This window comes from Zea mays, chromosome 5 (assembly GCF_902167145.1).
Source record: "Zea mays cultivar B73 chromosome 5, Zm-B73-REFERENCE-NAM-5.0, whole genome shotgun sequence".
Lineage (NCBI taxonomy): Eukaryota > Viridiplantae > Streptophyta > Magnoliopsida > Poales > Poaceae > Zea > Zea mays.
Genome location: NC_050100.1, coordinates 192,478,353 through 192,498,479, shown reverse-complemented (window position 1 = coordinate 192,498,479; position 20,127 = coordinate 192,478,353). Strand labels below are relative to the sequence as shown.

The 20,127-nt window shown below is 46.6% G+C and overlaps 2 protein-coding genes and 1 non-coding gene across 5 annotated transcripts; 1 reads left to right on the top strand and 2 right to left on the bottom strand.

The window, feature by feature from the left end:
- Window positions 1-359: 359 nt before the first annotated feature.
- On the top strand, window positions 360-2,517 carry LOC100285464 (UV-induced protein uvi31). 2 transcript variants are annotated; one of them, XR_004858212.1, is made up of 3 exons: window positions 360-653; window positions 1,746-2,200; window positions 2,345-2,517. XR_004858212.1 is itself a non-coding variant. In NM_001355464.1 (2 exons), exon 2 carries the CDS (start codon window positions 1,777-1,779, stop codon window positions 2,083-2,085), a length of 309 nt encoding a protein of 102 aa, NP_001342393.1. In that variant the 5' UTR covers window positions 518-653; window positions 1,746-1,776; the 3' UTR covers window positions 2,086-2,234. The 2 variants fall into 2 exon arrangements, 1 of the variants encoding a protein (NP_001342393.1); NM_001355464.1 differs by lacking the exon at window positions 2,345-2,517 and having other exon boundaries at window positions 518-653; window positions 1,746-2,234.
- TRNAT-UGU (transfer RNA threonine (anticodon UGU)) lies at window positions 2,510-2,581 on the bottom strand. The gene has a single exon. It is a non-coding gene; the product is annotated as a tRNA-Thr (tRNA).
- LOC100191447 (uncharacterized) lies at window positions 2,554-7,214 on the bottom strand. 2 transcript variants are annotated; one of them, NM_001399161.1, is made up of 2 exons: window positions 5,508-5,713; window positions 2,554-4,710 (listed from the first exon to the last, which is right to left on the bottom strand). In NM_001399161.1, the coding sequence occupies exon 2, from the start codon at window positions 4,613-4,615 to the stop codon at window positions 2,894-2,896; it is 1,722 nt and encodes a 573-aa protein (NP_001386090.1). In that variant the 5' UTR covers window positions 4,616-4,710; window positions 5,508-5,713; the 3' UTR covers window positions 2,554-2,893. The 2 variants fall into 2 exon arrangements, with proteins under 2 accessions (NP_001386090.1, NP_001386091.1); NM_001399162.1 differs by lacking the exon at window positions 5,508-5,713 and adding an exon at window positions 7,161-7,214 and having other exon boundaries at window positions 2,763-4,710.
- Window positions 7,215-20,127: the final 12,913 nt, after the last annotated feature.

The window sequence follows — 20,127 nt, the reverse complement described above, 5'->3', positions numbered from 1 at the left end:
TTAGACAATAGGGAGTACTCATGTGAGGTCCTAGATTTTTGTACTTCTAACAACGCCATATCATTGTTACTAAGCATGATAACATGGTGAACATATATTTTTAGTAGAGCTCAGATCATTTTCATTCAATTCACACGACATAGTTGAACATATAAGAGGAACGTATGGCTAAAGCTCCGTCTCGGACGGCTTATTATGCAAATAATTTGAGCTCGCAAGAGTAAATTTACAAAAGCATAGGATTCAATGTTCTGAAATTTACATGAGACAAAACAAAAACAATGATTGGGTGAATATTAGAATCCAAAAAAGAGACAATAGTTTTGAGAAAGAGAGAGCGCACACAGTGGATTTGTCGATTGGATTAGCTATACAGAGGGGAAGGTTGTGTGTGCAGTGTGCAGTGATCGTCTCTAGAATCTGCATTCTATAAGGCAAGAAGATAAGATGCACACGACAAGAGTTGTTGAGCCGTCCATTTGAGTTTTTTCTCCTCTGTACACCCCCTATCACACACACAACACACTCCTACTCTCTCTTTGCGGCCGGTCTCTGCTTTCAGATTCATTTCTAACCAGGGTTCCTCCAGCCCAGCCGCCGCCACTGTTGAGGAGCTCACATCGCCTCGACACAACACGGTCTCTGGTTTCAACGTAAGCTCTAACTATTCCCTCTTTGATCCGTTCTGTTCCACCCTGACCCAATCTTACAATATTATGGATACATATGATCTTTTCTTCATTAACAAGGATGATGAAGAGGAAGAATTAGGAATTTTTTTTTGTCACAGCAGTGTTCCGTTCGTTTTATTTTGCAAGTGAGGGTTTTAATTTAGCTGCTAGGCCGATAAAAGGCCGTCCGATTTGAAATACTAGAACCGAATTGAATCTTCCAGTACTGAGGTACAAGATTTCAGGAGCGAACTCAGGCTGTTCACAGATCTGTACTGGAATATGGGTGGGTACTGTGTAGGCCATAAGAAGATGCAGTGTTTGTTTTCTTTTAATTTAAACTCATCAATGAATCCATCGTTGTTGCTTGGGGATCATAGGGCCATGCACAATTGAATTTAATTTTAAATGATCAATGAATCTATAGTTGTTGTTTGGGGATTATAAGGCCATGTACAATGAAAACGCTTAGAGGCAGTTTCCATGTTCCTATTACCCTGGACATGAGCACAAACTCCTGTGTGTTTGGCGGTGGGCGCCGCATGAAAAAACATTCAGAACCTGCTTGCAACATTTTCCTTTCTTGACACGCAGGAGCTACTGCCTATCATGTTACTAAAAATTACTTGCTTGAAACGTACATGTGGCAGGGGACAGTGGTTAGCTCAATTATTTAAACATCATTTTGGAATAAAGGAGAATTGTCTGAATCCTGTGTTTTTTGAACTAATCCTTATGAAATTTCTATACCATTCCTGTAAAATTCCTGTGTTTCAAAGGAGCCCTTAGTTTGCACTGGAATGGCCCAGTATGTGGAATTTGCATCGCGCTTTTTAACAGCTTGTTAAAAATGAGGCTAGAGGCGCTTGAAATTATGTTACCCTGAAAGGGTTGTTCATTAGCTTTATGATCTTGAAATTCTTGATGCCTTCTTTCGATCCACAACTGCATTTAGGGTGAGTTCTGAGATAAGTTTAGTGTTTATTCCACTCTTCACTTCATCCTGATTACGTGTGCCTTCTTGTTATGGCCACGGACACATTACCTTGCATGGCCTGTAAATGCTACTAACAGGTATAATAACTGGGCTGCGAGCACTATATGGATGATGGCTTCACGAGGCACCAGTGCCGTGCTTTCAAGGGCTGCTCGGATGAGGCAAAAACTGCAGTCTGCCTTGGAGGCCAGTGCCCTAGATATTGAAGACGTTTCTTACCAACATGCCGGGCATGCAGCCGTCAAGGACAATGCGAACGAGACGCACTTCAACATCAAGGTTGTTTCACCAAAATTTGAGGGGCAGAACCTTGTGAAGCGTCACAGGATGGTGTATGATCTTCTGAGGGATGAGCTTAGCTCAGGCCTCCATGCTGTCTCCATTGTTGCGAAAACCCCGAAAGAGTTAGGGTCTTGATTGTATAACAATGTTGAATAAGCACTGTCCTATGTTTCGAAATAAGTCTGTCGTAGCAGCCATGACACTGATTGCCAAAACAATGTCACCGGCATGCTCTTCTTATTAAGATCTGGTACTCTTCTTATTAAGATCTGGTATTCGGATTAGATTGGAGTGAAGAATTTATTTCAGCTATTTTTTGATTTGACAAGTAATGACCATGCTAATCATGTCAGATGCAAGGCTTATTGTTTTTTTTTTCTTTGTGATGGTTCAGGCTGCGGAGCCAGTTTACCTGCATTTGCTATGTGGACTTTCTGAGCTGAAAGGGAAGCAGAATATGGGAGGAAAATCGTTGCCAGCCATGAGCCATGTCGCTGTTGTACTTGCATCGTTGGGTGGGCAAAACGCAAAACATGTGAAATTTTTTTAAAAAAACCTTTGCCCCCATGCAGGATCGAACTACAGACCTTCAGTTTACAAGACTGACGCTCTACCACTGAGCTATAGGGGCATTTCTTACTTAATGAAGCATAACTACAATAGTGAACCAATAGAGTAACTGATGCTACTTTCCACCAAACATAAACACATAGGTTCCCTCAGTAAACCACAAGACACGTGTTTCCCTCAGTATTCATCTAGTGCCAGGAATCTCTCTAGGGTAGGTAAGACTTGGTCGAGCAAGGTGATTCAAAAACTTTAACCCCGACAGTATGAAAATTCGGTAGTACAAGCAAAGGGCCAGAGGCCAGCATTTTGAAATACGAAACTATTGCAAAAACGCTACAGGTAAAAAGAAGTAGTCATGTGCATTATGAAGATTTTATTCCACATCTTCCTCCTTGTGGACAACAAGCTCGCCTTCAGTGAACTCGCATGGCTTGATGGCCACATCTAACTGCTTGCGCATTTTTCTTACAACAAATCCCTCGCTTTCTTCGCATATTGTGACCACGATCCCTTTCCGCCCAAGACGTCCAGTTCTTCCAGCTCTGTGAGCATAATGTGTGGAGTCAGTTGGAAGGTCCAGATTAACCACAAGGTCACATTCTGGCACGTCCAGTCCTCTGGCAGACAGCTCATTCGTAACGAGAACTCTGAATTCACCATCCTTGAACTTTTTCAAAACTGTCGACCTTGCAAGCTTTCCAAGGTCTCCATGTAGCTCAGTGGCTTTGATACCACGGGCCTCCAACTTAAACACAACATCCTTCAGTGGCTTGGTGTTGTTCATAAATGCAATCACTGTCTGTGCTTCCAGAGCATGGATGCACCTCCGTAATGTGTCAACCTTGTGCTGCGCCTTGGCCGTACAATAGTAGTGTTCCAAAGATGGCGGCAAGCTGCCAACAGCAGCTTGGTTCACTGACTGCGATGACGAACTGGGGTTAGCGTCACTTTGAGATAACGCAGGTCTTGGCACAGTGATTGAATCAAGTGGAACTACACTTTTAGCTCTAATGAGAACTGGATCATGACCCCAACTCCTTGCTGCTCGTATAACTGAAAATGGTATTGTTGCAGAAACCAGGATAGTCTGACGCTCAGATCGTCTCGCAAGTGGGCCAAGAATATCCCTAGATGTGCCTCCAGGTCTCCTTCCAACATGCTCCAAAATTCTATGCATATCTTCACGGTAATTAAAAGACAGAAGCTGGTCGACTTCATCTAGTACAAGAAAACGGCAGCCATGAGTGTGTAGCTTACCTGCTGCAGAAATTTCAGAAATACGGCCAGGTGTTCCGACAACAATGATTGGTTTGTTCTTCTTCAATGCTTCTTCCTGCCTGGAACGATTAGCTCCGCCAACAAGTTGCTGGACCAGTCTTTTGTCATTAGGACCCAAAATCTTCTCCACTTCTCGCACAATCTGCATTCCTAATTCTCTCGAAGGAGCAACGATGACTGCTTCTATACCTGATCTTTTCTCAGAATGGTCTTGTTCCATAGTCCTCTTCAGAGGGCCTATATCAGAAAGAATTGGAAGAAGATAAGCAAGAGTTTTCCCTGAGCCAGTATATGACTGGATCACAACATCATGCTTTTGTGCTATTATAGGAATTGCTGCGGATTGGACCTCAGTTGGGGCAGTCAGACCTTCCTTGTTCAACTGGTCAACAAGCAAAGGTGGCAAACCAAGTTCTTCAAATGACTTGGCCGAAAACAGAGCCTCATCTACCTTCAGTGTCTTCTTTATCCCAGCTGGCTTCATCAAGGCACTCTTTGCTGGTTTGACATTTGAAGAAACCTTTGGTTTCACATAGAGGGAAGAAGCTCTTGAACTTGGCTTTGGACCTCCAGTTCGTTCCATTTTCCCCTTTTTTCCATATTCAACCCTGCTTTGCACTTCTAGGCTAGCAAGAGTCAATGGTCCTCCCCTGTTATCTTCCAAAATTTGACTACCACGCCAAGCAGTCTGATGAAATCCAGCTACCCGTGGTTGGGACAGCATCCTGAACGAAACACGATCTCCCAGAACAAAACATGACCGAGAAGATGCCAGCGCAAGAACATTTCGATGGACTTGCCCAATACTTAGCCTCATTTCACTCCTCACAGTGAAATCAATCACAGCACCAAAATTATCTTTTCCTTCGAAGTTCAAACCTGTTACAAGTTCACAGCAAGGTGCTCTTGTGTCTGCGCAAATAATAACATAAACATATTAGGTAAGTTGGGATTGCAGCAAGACTTAGAAGTTAGAGAAAACAGAGTGAAATACATATATGGAAAATATTTATACATGTCCTACACTGCTGGTCTAAAGGTCTTGATATCCATGACTAATGTAAATATGGTATATTTGGAATTAGATAAAATAATTATAATACAAAACTTAATCTCATCATCACTAAACATCACAGAGCAACACTAAACATCATATTTACTAAATAATGTAAGGGCCTGTTTGGTAATGCAGTTTTAGAATACTATAATTCTGAAATACCATAGTTTATAATGGCACATAACACAAATACTACAGTATCACCTTACCACAGTAAAACCGTATTATTGCTGAAAACTATGTGTTTGGTTCCATTAGAAAACCAAAGTATTTGTAGAGAGAACAAAAGAAAACCGAGGTCCTGAGTGGAGTTTACAAAACTCTAAAAATACCACAGTTTTGGGTAAATCATGGTATTTAAAACTATGTTTTAATTGTACCAATCAAACACCTTTTGGCTTTCAATACCACGGTATCATTAAATAACATAGTATTATCTCAAAACTGCAAAAATACTAAGCTTCCAAACAGGACCTAAATGTGTGGAAGATAAGATTATGCAAGAGCTGAGCAAACTATAAACGGAAGGAAGAAATAAGTACAGAATTGCATTTCTTAATCTAAAAAAACAGCTGCATTTCCTTGCTAATATCTTCTTATTATGACATAAGAAATATATGCAGAGATTTCACGCTAATGCAGACCTAACTACCTGCTCTTCCTGCTTATCAGGCTCTATTTGCTTGCAGGAACTGAAAGGCATTTTGGTCTTCACGCACAAAATCATAGTAGAGAAATAATTAGAAATACACAGCATTTTGGTACACTTACTAGAACTAAATCAAACTACATATTTCCTCAATTGCGCCCCAAAATTAACAAGAATGATCGACCCAAGTCAAATATAGCCTACCGAAGGTAAACAACTAAAGAAATATAGCACCCGCCGGTACCTATTGGACGGGCAACGTCCTCATCTTCATCTCCCAGGTTTTCCCCTCCAATCACCCCCAGGTCTTCCTCTCGCGAGTTGCGGTCTCGCGCCCCCCTCCGCCGACCGCCGCCTCCTCACAACCGCGGAAGCTGCTTCCCTCTCCATTGGACGCGGCCAGCTTCCATCTCTCGGTCACCTCCCTCTACATCCCACGGCCGCTACCACCTTCCCTCTACCTCACACAGCCGCCGGCCTCTCCAAGGTCTGCACACGGTATGCTTCTCTGCTCAGGTTTCTAGATGATATTCTGGGTTTAGAGATTGGGAGTTCCAACGTGAAATCGTCTTGTGTATTATTTTCGAAAAAGGAATTGTGTAATTGTGTTGTTGATTTCACAATGTCAAGTGTCTATGGCGTCTCCATGCAAGTACACACTACACTGGCACAGCGATTGACAGTCAGAACTTTGATTGCCCATCCAATAGGTACCGGTGGATGCTATTATTATTATTTTAATATTTACATTTAAATTGAATTATTTTTAATTGATGCTGTGACGGGTTTTAGACGCAAATTATATTGAATAAATAGTATTTCTCGAATTTTAACTACGTGGCGCGATTCTATTGTCGAAGCGAAACCACACGACGGGCCACATGGGGACACAGCCACATAAGATGAAAAGGAGTGGGATCTAGTGTGGCTAGCTTCCTCCCAAATCCCACGCAACGACCGTTCTTCTTCCTCTATCTTCTTCTCTGTTGGAGCACGCAGGGGGGGGGGGGGGGGGGGGGGGGGGGGGGGGGGGGGGGGGGGGGGGGGGGGGGGGGGGGGGGGGGGGGGTTGGCCGCCCATGGGGGAGGGGGTGCAGGTGCTCTAGGCCGGGGGCTGGCCACGGCCAAGCCGCAGGGGCGCTCCTAGCCACCAGCAGAGGAGGCGCGACGCAGGGGCCGAGCCGAGCCAGGAGGCAGCCCGGTCGCGCACGCCATGGGGGAAACGGAGCCCGGCCAGGTTCTTCGCCGCTGGCTGCTCCCTGCTGCGAAGAAAGCCGCGTGGGAAGGGGCTGGGAGCGGGTCGGCTAGCAGGGGAGAAGAAAGTCGGCCGCGCCCAGGGAGCAGGCCAAGGACGGAGCAACGGCGCCATTAGAGGAAAGCTCGATCCGCAGAGGAACTCGACGTGCACTGGACTGGCTGCCATTGAAGAAAAGAGAGAGGTATGGGGAGAGAGGGGAGGGATTCCCGTCGGCAGGGGGTGGGGTGAGCGGCGCAGGGACACGCCGGCCATGGAGGCTGTGCCTCGGGAGGGGCCGGACTCGCCTGCGCGCAATGGAGAAGAGGAGGGACGAGGGGACCATGGCCAGGGGCCTACGACGCAGCACCGCAGCACGCTAAGGGGAGAGAACGTTGAAGGGAGGGAGAAGGAGAGACTCACCTGCGGCTGGTAATCGCTGAGACGAGCTGCCTACCCTGCACAATTTGGATCTGGGGAAGACAGGAGGGTAGCGAGGAGGGATGTGTGCGTATTTATAGAGGAGTGGTGCGGTAATGCGGTTGCGCGCACGACGCGTCGAGCGTTGCGTGACCGGACGAGGTAAAATGAGTTGATCACGACCAGGCGAAAAAGACAATTGTGTAAGGTAGACTGACTTAGACGGATTTAGATAAAATTAGATAAAAACGGTCAGAGTTGACCTGCGACTCGAAATAACGAGGATAGCCGACGCGGGCAGCATGCTGTTCGCGAGAAGACGTGATTCAGTGATCTCGCGAAAAAAATAAGAGGTTTGGAATAGGTTCGATGAGAGGAAGAAATATATATTATCGCGTTTCCAAGTTTTTTTTAGTTTTCGCAAATACTAAAATTTAGGTATTTAATTAATATTAGAAACACTAAAACTCATATTTTAGTACTCGAAGAAACGTTTCGAAGGTTTTTCGAAAAATTCCGGAAACATGCTCAAGATAATTCGATACAGTTCGAAAAACCTTTGCACTCATAAACACTATGCAACGACATGAATGCAGCAATCAAAGTTTCTCCAGGATATTATTTTACTACGCCAAAAACGCATATATATATATATAATAAAATTAATATCCATTATTTCGAAACAACAAAGAGAGAAGAAAAGCAAGTGATTTAGAGGGTAACACCTGAATTTGGTGGATATTAGAAAAGAAATTTTATACCCCCAAATTAATATCCACAAGGTTTCTGATTGTCGTCAAACACCAAAATCGATTATAGGAAATGTTGAGAATATTTTCCTTTCAATCTCCCCCCTTTTTGGTGATTGATGCCAACACAAACCAAAGCAAATACAAAGTATATAAATATAACTAGTTTGTATTTTGACAGATGTGCATAAGTTATTTTGAAATGAAAGCATTTCTAAGCAGATAAGTTTGATATGATAATTTTAACATTTTGGACCACATTTGCACCGCTTGTTTTGTTTTTGCAAATTATTTTGAAAAATCTTTTCATAATCTTTTTGCAAATAGTCAAAGGTATATGAATAAGATTGTGAAAAGCATTTTCAAGATTTGAAATTTTATCCCCCTGTTTAAATGCTTTTTCTTTGACTTAAACAAAACTCCCCCTGAATTGAATTTCTCCTCTTAGTGTTCAAGAGGGTTTTACCAGTATGAAAGAGATTTAGATACCAATTGAAAAAAAAATTTAAATAAAAACTTTGAAATTGGTGGTGGTGGGGTCCTTTTGCTTTGGGTTATATTTCTCCCACTTTGACATTAATCGCCAAAAACAGAGTCTTTTGATAGCCCTTTTTACTTTCTCCCCAATGGTACCAATAAATATGAGTGAAGATTATACCAAAGTGGAGAGCGGCGCGGAGTGACGGCGAAGGGTAAATAATACCGATAGAGTGGAGTGGAAGCCTTGTCTTCGCCGAAGACTCCATTTCTCTTTCAATCTACGACTTAGCATAGGAATGCACTTGAAAACACATTAATCATAGACATAAAAGAGATATGATCAAAGGTACATAAATGAGCTTTGTGTGCAAAGTATCAATCAAAGTTTCGAGAATCAAGAATGTTTAGCTCATTCCTAAGTTTGGTAAAGGTTTTCTCATCTAATGGTTTGGTAAGATATCGGCTAAGTGTTCTTTGGTGTTAACATAAGCAATCTCGATATCCCCCTTTTGTTGGTGATCCCTCAAAAAGTGATACCGAATGGCTATGTGCTTAGTGCGGCTGTGTTCAACGGGATTATCCGCCATGCGGATTGCACTCTCATTATCACATAGGAGAGGAACTTTTCTCAATTTGTAGCCATAGTCCCTGAGGGTTTGCCTCATCCAAAGCAATTGCGTGCAACAATGACCTGCGGCAATATACTCGGCTTCGGCGATAGAAAGAGCTACTGAGTTTTGTTTCTTTGAAGCCCAAGACACCATGGATCTCCCCAGAAACTGACAGGTCCCTGATATGCTCTTCCTATCAATTTTACACCCTACTCAATCAGCATCTGAATAACCTATTAAATCAAAGGTGGATCCCTTGGGGTACCAAAGACCAAACTTAGGTGTATAAACTAAATATCTCATTATTCTTTTTACGGCCCTAAGGTGAACTTCCTTAGGATCGGCTTGGAACCTTGCACACATGCATACAGAAAGCATAATATCCGGTCGAGATGCACATAAGTAGAGTAAAGATCCTATCATCGACCGGTATACCTTTTGATCTACGAATTTACCTCCCGTGTCGAGGTCGAGATGCCCATTAGTTCCCAATGGTGTCTTGATGGGCTTAGCATCCTTCATCCCAAACTTGGTGAGTATGTCTTGAATATACTTGGTTTGGCTGATGAAGGTGCCCTCCTGGAGTTGCTTTACTTGAAATCCTAGGAAATACTTCAACTCCCCCATCATTGACATCTCGAATTTTTGAATCATAATCCTACTAAACTCTTCACAAGTAGATTTGTTAGTAGACCCAAATATGATATCATCAAAATAAATTTGGCATACAAACAAATCATTTGCAATGGTTTTAGTAAAGAGTGTAGGATCAGCTTTGCCGACTTTGAAGCCATTAGTGATAAGGAAATCTCTTAGGCATTCATACCATGCTCTTGGGGCTTGCTTGAGCCCATAAAGCGCCTTAGAGAGTTTATACACATGATTAGGGTACTCACTATCTTCAAAGCCGGGAGGTTGCTCAACATAGACCTCTTTCTTGATTGGTCCATTGAGGAAGGCACTTTTCATGTCCATTTGATAAAGCTTAAAGCCATGGTAAGTAGCATAGGCAAGTAATATGCGAATTGACTCAAGCCTAGCTACGGGTGCATGGGTTTCACCGAAATTCAAACCTTCGACTTGTGAATAGCCCTTGGCTACAAGTCGGGCTTTGTTCCTTGTCACCACACCATGCTCATCTTGCTTGTTGCGGAATACCCACTTGGTTCCTACAATATTTTGGTTAGGACGTGGAACAAGATGCCATACCTCATTCCTCGTGAAGTTGTTGAGTTCCTCTTGCATTGCCAATACCCAATCTGAATCTCTTAATGCATCTTCCACCCTGTATGGCTCAATAGAAGACACAAAAGAGTAATGTTCACAAAAGTGAGCGACACGAGATCGAGTGGTTACCCCCTTATGAATATCGCCGAGGATGGATTTCACGGGGTGATCTCGTTGTATCGCTTGGTGGACTCTTGGGTGAGGCGGTCTTTGACCCTGTACTTCTTGTCCATCTTCCTTGTCTTGATCATCATTATCTCCCCCTTGATCATTGTCATCATCTTGAGGTGGCTCATCCTCTTGATCTTCATCTTCATCACCTTGAGCTTGATCCTCATCTTGGGTTGGTGAAGATGCTTGCATGGAAGATGATGGTTGATCTTGTGCTTGTGTGGGCTCTTCGGATTCCTTAGGACACACATCCCCAATGGACATGTTCCTTAGCGCGACGCATGGAGCCTCTTCGTCATCTAGCTCATCAAGATCAACTTGCTCTACTTGAGAGCCGTTAGTCTCATCAAACACAATGTCACAAGAAACCTCAACTAATCCTGTGGATTTGTTGAAGACTCTATATGCCCTTGTGTTTGAGTCATAACCAAGAAAAAACCTTCTACAACCTTAGGAGCAAATTTATATTTTCTACCTCTTTTAACAAGAATAAAACATTTGCTACCAAACACAAGTTGTTGATCTTGATGATGTAGATGAAGAAGATGTTCCAACGGCTGCAATACGCACCATGGCGATTGGAGATGTGAGGCCACAGGAACAAAAGGAGCAAGATCAACCTTCTTCCTCAACAATGGTGCATCCCCCAACTCAAGACGATGAACAGGTTCATCAAGAGGAGGCGTGTGATCAAGGGGGAGCACAAGATGATCATGAAATGGAGGAAGAAGCACAACCGACACCTCCAACCCAAGTTCGAGCGACGATTCAAAGGGATCATCCCGTGGACCAGATTTTGGGTGATATTAGCAAGGGAGTAACTACTCGCTCTAGATTAGTAAATTTTTGTGAGCACTACTCTTTTGTCTCTTCTATTGAGCCTTTCAGGGTAGAAGAGGCCTTGCTAGATCCGGACTGGGTGTTGGCCATGGAGGAAGAGCTAAATAATTTCAAGAGAAATGAAGTTTGGACACTGGTGCCTCGTCCCAAGCAAAATGTTGTGGGAACCAAGTGGGTGTTCCACAACAAACAAAACAAGCACGGGGTGGTGACAAGGAACAAGGCTCGACTTGTGGCAAAAGGTTATGCCCAAGTCGCAGGTTTGGACTTTGAGGAGACTTTTGCTCCTGTGGCTAGGCTAGAGTCCATTCGTATTTTGCTAGCATATGCCGCTCACCATTCTTTCAGGTTGTTCCAAATGGATGTGAAGAGCGCTTTCCTCAACGGGCCAATCAAGGAGGAGGTGTACGTGGAGCAACCCCCTGGCTTTGAGGATGAACGGTACCCCGACCACGTGTGTAAGCTCTCTAAGGCGCTCTATGGACTTAAGCAAGCCCCAAGAGCATGGTATGAATGCCTTAGAGACTTTTTAATTGCTAATGCTTTCAAGGTTGGGAAAGCCGATCCAACTCTTTTCACTAAGACATGTGCTGGTGACTTATTTGTGTGCCAAATTTATGTCGATGACATAATATTTGGCTCTACTAACCAAAAGTCTTGTGAAGAGTTTAGCAGGGTGATGACGCAGAAATTCGAGATGTCGATGATGGGCGAGTTGAACTACTTCCTTGGGTTCCAAGTGAAGCAACTCAAGGACGGCACCTTCATCTCTCAAACGAAGTATACGCAAGACTTGCTCAAGAGGTTTGGGATGAAGGACGCCAAGCCCGCAAAGACTCCGATGGGAACTGTCGGACACATCGACCTCAATAAAGGAGGTAAGTCCGTTGATCAAAAGGCATACCAGTCTATGATAGGGTCTTTACTTTATTTATGTGCTAGTAGACCGGATATTATGCTTAGCGTATGCATGTGTGCTAGATTTCAATCCGATCCAAGGGAGTGTCACTTAGTGGCTGTGAAGCGAATTCTTAGATATTTAGTCGCTATGCCTTGCTTCGGGATCTGGTATCCAAAGGGGTCTACCTTTGACTTGATTGGATATTCAGACTCCGACTATGCTGGATGTAAGGTCGATAGGAAGAGTACATCGGGGACGTGCCAATTCTTAGGAAGGTCCCTGGTGTCGTGGAGTTCTAAGAAACAAACTTCCGTTGCCCTATCCACCACTGAGGCCGAGTACGTTGCCGCAGGACAGTGTTGCGCGCAACTACTTTGGATGAGGCAAACACTCCGGGACTTTGGCTACAATCTGAGCAAAGTCCCACTCCTATGTGATAATGAGAGTGCTATCCGCATGGCGGATAATCCTGTTGAATACAGCCGCACAAAGCACATTGACATCCGACACCACTTTTTGAGAGACCACCAGCAAAAGGGAGATATCGAAGTGTTTTATGTTAGCACCGAGAACCAGCAAGCCGATATCTTTACCAAGCCTCTAGACGAGTCGACCTTTTGTAGGCTGCGTAGTGAGCTAAATGTCTTAGATTCGCGAAACTTGGATTGATTTGTAGCATACATGTGTTTATGCCTTTGATCACGTTCCTTATGCATTTTGTTGTTTATTTATGGTGCTCAAGTTGTACAAACACTCCCCGGACCTCAAAAGTCCATGTGTGAGTGATGCACATATTTAGGGGGAGATGTGCTACAACTTGACCCTTTAAGACTAACCGTGTGCTTGAGTTTGCTTGTTTTAGTCTCAAAGGTGGATTGAAAGGGAAAGGTGAACTTGGACCATACAAGACTTTAACTGCACTCCGATGAGAGAGTAACTCACTCCAAGTTCATCTATGTACTCTTATTGCCTTTTTACTCTTAGTTGAAGATTTTGGTGAGGCAATGGGATTTAAGGGCCAAAATTGATCCCGTTTTGGTGCTTGATGCCAAAGGGGGAGAAAATAAGGCCAAAGCAAGAAATGGATCAGCTACCACTTGAGAATTTTGAAAATAGTAGAGTTAGAGCTTTTGTTTGTCAAAATACTCTTGTTTGTCTCTTATTGTCAAAAGTTGATCTCTTGTGGGGAGAATGTTTGATTATGGGAAAAAGGGGGAGTTTTTGAATCTGTGATCAATTTCTCTTGGAATACCTCTCTTTATGTCTCTACAAGTGAATTTGACTTAGAGATAGGAAATTGAGTTTAATTTGCAAAAACAAATCAAGTGGTGGCAAAGAATGATCCATATATGCCAAATTTGAGTCAAAACAATTTTGGTGTTCTCATTTGCATTGATGTTGCACTTCTTTTAGTTGCTTTTTGTTGTGTTGGCATAAATCACCAAAAAGGGGGAGATTGAAAGGGAAATGTGCCCTTGGGCCATTTCTAAGTATTTTGGTGATTGAGTGCCAACACAAGTGGTCATGTGTGGATCTATGCCAAATGATGGACAAAGTGAAAATCAACATAAAGGTATGTTTCCAAGACTTAGTACTTTGTTTTTAGGGACTAATGTATTGTGTCTAAGTGCTGGAAACAGGAGAAACCACTTTGGAAAAGAGATGGCTTTGTTCAGCCAAAGACAGCTCAGTCTAGGTGCACCGGACTGTCCGGTGGTGCACCGGACAGTGTCCGGTGCGCCAGGCTGGCTCTGACGAACTAGCTGCTCTCGGGTTTCGTCGATGGCGTATGGCTATAAATCACCGGACTGTCCGGTGGTGCACCGGACTGTCCGGTGAGCCAACGGTCGGCCGCGCAATCCGCGCGTGACGCGTGGCCGAGCCAACGGTCAGATGAGGGCACCAGACTGTCCGGTGTGCACCGGACAGTGTCCGGTGCGCCAACGGCTCCAAAACCCCAACGGTCGGCTGCGCCAAAACAAGAAAGAAATCCGCACCGGACAGTGTCCGGTGGTGCACCGGACTGTCCGGTGCGCCAGTCGACAGAAGGCAAGGATTGCCTTCCTAGAATGCTCTCAACGGCTCCTAGCTGCCTTGGGGCTATAAAATGGACCCCTAGGCGCATGGAAGAGTACACCAAGCATTCTCTAAGCATTCCTAAGCACCAAGATTCCAATTCCGCGCATTTGATTCTTTGTGATAGCAACTAGAGCTCCATTTGAGTAGAGAACTCTTCGGGTTGTGTTGTGAGCTCGAGTTGTGACTTGTGTGCATGTTGGTGCTCTGATTTTGTGTCTTGTGTGCGTTGCTCATCCCATCCTTACTTCCATGCTTCTTTGTGAACATCAATTTGTAAGGGCGAGAGGCTCCAAGTTGTGGAGATTCTTCGCAAGCGGGATATAGTAAAACAAAGCAAAACACTGTGGTATTCAAGTGGGTCTTTGGACCGCTTGAGAGGGGTTGATTGCAACCCTCGTCCGTTGGGACGCCACAACATGGAGTAGGCAAGTGTTGGACTTGGTCGAACCACGGGATAAACCATTGTGCCTATCTGTGTTGATCTTCTTATGGTTATCGTGTCTTGCAAGAACTCCTCTCTAGCCACTTGGCTTAATTGTGCTAACTCCTAATCAAGTTTTGTGGCATTAAGTTTCAAGTTTTACAGGATCACCTATTCACCCCCCTCTAGGTGCTCTCAGTTAGTCCCAAAATGTGTTCTCCCTTTAGAAGCTTGTGAAGATTCTTGATCCCAACATGGGCTAGTCGGCGGTGCCAGAGCCAACCCATATTAGTCTTAGAAATTAAGCAAGTATCGAGTTCAGCTCTATTAAAATCAACTAAGTATAGCTGACCCTCGAGTACTCCCTTAAATGCTACTGAATCATCACTTCTTCTAAAGACAGTAACACCTATATCTGTAAAAAGACAGTTGTAACCCATTTTGCATAATTGAGAAACTGAAAGCAAATTGTAATCTAAAGAATCTACAAGAAAAAACATTAGAAATGGAATGGTCAGGTGATATAGCAATTTTACCAAGTCCTTTGACCAAACCTTGATTTCCATCCCTGAATGTGATAGCTCTTTAGTGATCTTCGTTTCTCTCGTAGGAGGAGAACATCTTTTTCTCCCCTGTCATGTGGTTTGTGCACCCGCTATCAATGATCCAACTTGAGCCCCGGATGCATAAACCTACAAAACAAGTTTAGGCCTTGTTCTTAGGTACCCAAACGGTCTTGGGTCCTTTCACATTAGAAACAAGCACCTTGGGTACCCAAACACAAGTCTTTGAGCCCTTGTGTTTGGCCCCAACATATTTGGCAACAACTTTGCCTGATTTGTTAGTTAAAACATATGAAGCATCAAAAGTTTTAAATGAAACATTAGGCTCATTTGATACAGTAGGAGTTTTCTTTTTAGGCATTTTAACATGTGTAGAATGCCTAGAGCTAGATGCCTCATTCTTATACATAAAAGCATGATGGTAAACAGAATGAGACTTCCTAGCATGAATTCTCCTAATCTTGTGCTCAGGATAACCAGCTGAAAGTCGCCTAGAGGGGGCGTGAATAGGCAAATCTGAAATTTATAAAGTTTAAGCACAACTACAAGCCGGGGTTAGTGTTAGAAATATAATCGAGTCCGAAAGAGACGGCGAAAACAAATCACGAGCAAATAAGAGTGGATGACACGGTGATTTGTTTTACCGAGGTTCGGTTTTTGCAAACCTACTCCCCGTTGAGGTGGTCACAAAGACCGGGTCTCTTTCAACCCTTTCCTTCTCTCAAACGGTCACTTAGACCGAGTGAGCTTCTCTTCTCAATTAAACGGGACACTAAGTCCCCACAAGGACCACCACACAATTAGTGTCTCTTGCCTTGATTACAATTGAGTTGGAAACAAGAAAGAAGGAAGAAGAAAAGCAATTCAAGCGCAAGAGCTCAAATGAACACAAATGTCTCTCTCTCTAGTCACTAATTTGATTGGAGTGATTTCGGACTTGAGAAAGGATTTGATCTCTTTGATTGTGTCTTTGAATGAAGTCTAGAGCTCTTGTATGAGGTTTGATGGCCGAAAACTTGGATGCATTGAAGTATGGTGGTTGGGGGATATTTATAGCCCCAACCACCAAAAGAACCGTTGGTGAGGGCTTCTATCGTATGGCGCACCGGACAGTCCGGTGCGCCACCAGACACTGTCCGGTGCGCCAGCCACGTCACCAGGCTGTTGGGTTCTGACCGTTGGAGATTCTGACAACTGGGCCACCGGACAGTCCGGTGGTGCACCGGACAGGTCCTGTTCACTGTCCGGTGCGCCTTCTGACGCCTGCTCCGACTCTGCGCGCGCAGTCGCGCACTGTAGCGTTTCACTGTAGCGTTGCAGACGACCGTTGGCGCGGATGACTGTTGCTTCGCTTGGCACACCGGACAATCCGGTGCTACACCGGACAGTCTGGTGAATTATAGCGGAGCGGCATCCCCGAATTCACGAAGGTGGCAAGTTCACAGTGGAACTCCCTGGTGCACCGGATAGTGTCAAGTGGTGCACCGGACACTGTCCGGTGGCACACTGGACAGTCCGGTGTGCCAGACCAGGGCTGCCTTTGGGGTTGTCTTTTGCTCTTTTATTTGAATCCTTTCTTGGACTTTTATTGGTTTGTGTTGAACCTTTGGCACCTGTAGAACTCATAATCTAGATCAAACTAGTTAGTCCAATTAATTTGTGTTGGGCAATTCAACCACCAAAATTCATATAGGAAAAGGTGTAACCCTATTTCCCTTTCAATCTCCCCCTTTTTGGTGATTGATGCCAACACAAACCAAAGCAAATATAAAAGTGCAGAATTGAACTAGTTTGCATAAGGTAAGTGCAAAGGTTGCTTGGAATGAAACCAATAATTATTTCTACTAGATATGCATGGATGGCTTTCTTCTTATTAAAATTTTTGATCACGCTTGCACCACTTGTTTTGTTTTGCAAAGTTTTGAAAATTCTTTTTCAAAATCTTTTGCAAATAGTCAAAGGTATATGAATAAGATTTTGAGAAGCATTTTCAAGATTTGAAATTTTCTCCCCCTGTTTCGAATGCTTTTCCTTTGACTAAACAAAACTCTCCCTTAATGAAATCCTCCTCTTAGTGTTCAAGAGGGTTTTAGATATTAATTTTGTCGGCGTTTCGAGACCGGGGGGTCCCTGGGCCGACGAGTGAAATGTCGTCGCGTGCCCCAGCCCAGATGGGTCGGTGCGAGGCCGAGCGCGAAGGGGGGGAGAAAGGTGGCCGGAGACGGGCGTGAGAGAGGTGGAAATCCCGCGACCTTCGTGTTCGTCCCGCGCCCAGGTCGGGTGCGCTTGCAGTAGGGGGTTACAAGCGTCCACGCGGGAGAGGGAGCGAGCGGCCTTACGCGAGCGCCTGTCTCGTCCTCGTCCCCGCGCGGCCAACCCTCTCTAAGAGGGCCCTGGTCCTTCCTTTTATAGGCGCAATGAGAGGATCCAGGTGTACAATGGGGGGGTGTAGCAGAGTGCTACGTGTCTAGCGGAGGAGAGCTAGCGCCCTAAGTACACGCCATCGTGGTGGCCGGAGAGGTTTTGGTGCCCGGTTCGTGTGGTGTCGTGGCCGTCGGAGGAGCGCTGGAGCCTGGAGGAAGGACAACTGTCGGAGCTGTCGAGTCCTTGCTGACGTCCTCTTGCTTCCGTAAGGGGGCTGAGAGCCGTCGTCGTCACAGAGTGTGCGGGGCGCCATCATTGCCTATCTGGCGGAGCGAGCCAGATGGGACGCCGGTCTTGTTCCCCGTGGCCTGAGTCAGCTCGGGGTAGGGTGATGATGGCGCCTCCTGTTGACGTGGCTGGTCTGCGCCCTAGATTGGGCGATGTGGAGGCTCCTCCGAGGTCGAGGTCGAGTCTGTCTTCCGTGGCCGAGGTCGAGTCCGAGCCCCTGGGTCGGGCGAGGCGGAGACCGTCAGCTGAGGCCAGGGCTGAGTCCGAGCCCTGGGGTCGGACGGAGCCGTGTTCGTCGTCTTCCGGGGCTGAGCCCAAGTCCGAGCCCTGGGTCGGGCGGAGCGGAGTTCGCCGTCTTCCGGGGCTGAGCCTAAGTCCGAGCCCTGGGTCGGGCGGAGCAGAGTTCGCTGTCTTCCGGGGCTTAGCCCGAGTCCGAGCCCTGGGTCGGGCGGAGCGGAGTTCGTCGTCTTCCAGGGCTTAGCCCGAGTCCGAGCCCTGGGTCGGGCGGAGCGGAGTTCGCCGTCTTCAGGGACTGAGCCCGAGTCTGAGTCCTGGGTCGGGCGAAGCGGAGCTTCCTATGGCGCTTGAGGCCGGGCCTGACTGCCTGTCAGCCTCACTCTGTCAAGTGGCACTGCAGTCGGTACGGCGCAGGCGGCGCTGTCCTTCTGTCAGGCCGGTCAGTGGAGCGGCAAAATGACTGCGGTCACTTCGGCTCTGTCGACTGAAGGGCGCGCGTCAGGATAAAGGTGTCAGGCCACCTTTGCATTAAATGCTCCTGTGATTTGGTCGGTTGGCGCGGCGATTTGGTCAGGGTTGCTTCTTGGCGAAGACAGGGCATCGGGCGAGCCGGAAGTATGTTCGTCGCTGGAGGGGGACCTCGGGCGAGGCGGAGATCCTCCGGGGTCGGCTGCCCTTGCCCGAGGCTAGGCTCGGGCGAGGCGTGATCGAGTCCCTCGAATGGACCGATCCCTGACTTAATCGCACCCATCAGGCCTTTGCAGCTTTGTGCTGATGGGGGTTACCAGCTGAGAATTAGGAGTCTTGAGGGTACCCCTAATTATGGTCCCCGATAGTAGCCCCCGAGCCTCGAAGGGAGTGTTAACACTCGCTTGGAGGCTTTTGTCGCACTTTTTTGCAAGGGGACCAGCCTTTCTCGGTTGCGTTTTGTTCCGGTGGGTGCGCGCGAGCGCACCCGCCGGGTGTAGCCCCCGAGGCCTCGGAGGAGTGGTTTGACTCCTCCGAGGTCTTAATGCCTCGCACAATGCTTTGGCTGGTCTGGTCGTTCCCTCATGCGAGCTGGCCGTAGCCCGGGTGCACGGTTGGGTCCCAAGTTCTCGGGCTGGTATGTTGACGCTGTCAACGGTTTGGCCGGAGCCGGGTTTGCGAGAGCAGCCCCCGAGCCTCTGCACAGGGCGAGAGGACGATCAGGGACAGACTCGACTTTTTTACATACGCCCCCTGCGTCGCCTTTCCGCAAGGAGGAGGGGGAAAGCGCCATGTTGCCCTCGGAGGGCGCCGAACATGGTGTCTCCGGTGAGCTGCTGGCGGGTAATCCGAGTGGACGTCCGTGCCCCATTCGCTAGGGGTCGGCTAGAGGCCCAGAGGCGCGCCCAAAAGTACCTGCGAGTGATCTGCCGGACCCGGTCCCCTGTCGACGGGGTCCGAGGGCTCGATGCCTCCCTCTGATGGGATTCCGTTACAAGATCGTTCCCGCTGGTCTCGAAAATGTCCTAGGGTACCTCGGGAGCGCAGCCCGAGCCTTGGTTATGTATTGAACGTACCCATGGTCATCCCTCGCTCTGTGTCTGAGGCGGCTGTGAACCCTTCGAGGGCCAGACTTCGAACCCATGATCAGTAGTGGGCGCGGAGCCCGAGTAGCCTGAGGCGGTCGTTGAACCCTTCCGAGGGGGCGGCCTTCGAACCTCTGACCAGTAGTGGGTGTGGAGCCCACGCGCTCTGAGGCGGCTGTTGAACCCTTCGAGGGGCCAGCCTTCGAACCTCTGATCAGTAGGGAGGCTCGGAGCCTGGTTCCTTCACAGAGAAGGATCCTTTTCGGGGTATCCCCCTTTCCTTGTCCCTGTTGTAAGAGAGAGGAAGAGGAAAAAGGAAAAGGATACGAAATCGAATGACGTGGCGTACCTTTTTTTGACACGGTCATTATGGCGAAGGCGAAGCGTCGCTTGCTTCTCTTGCCAGAGGCGCCGCCTGTCCCGCCGCGGAGTTAATGCGACGAGGCATGCGGTTCGCGGGGCAGCCGTTGCGCGTGCGCGAGCCGT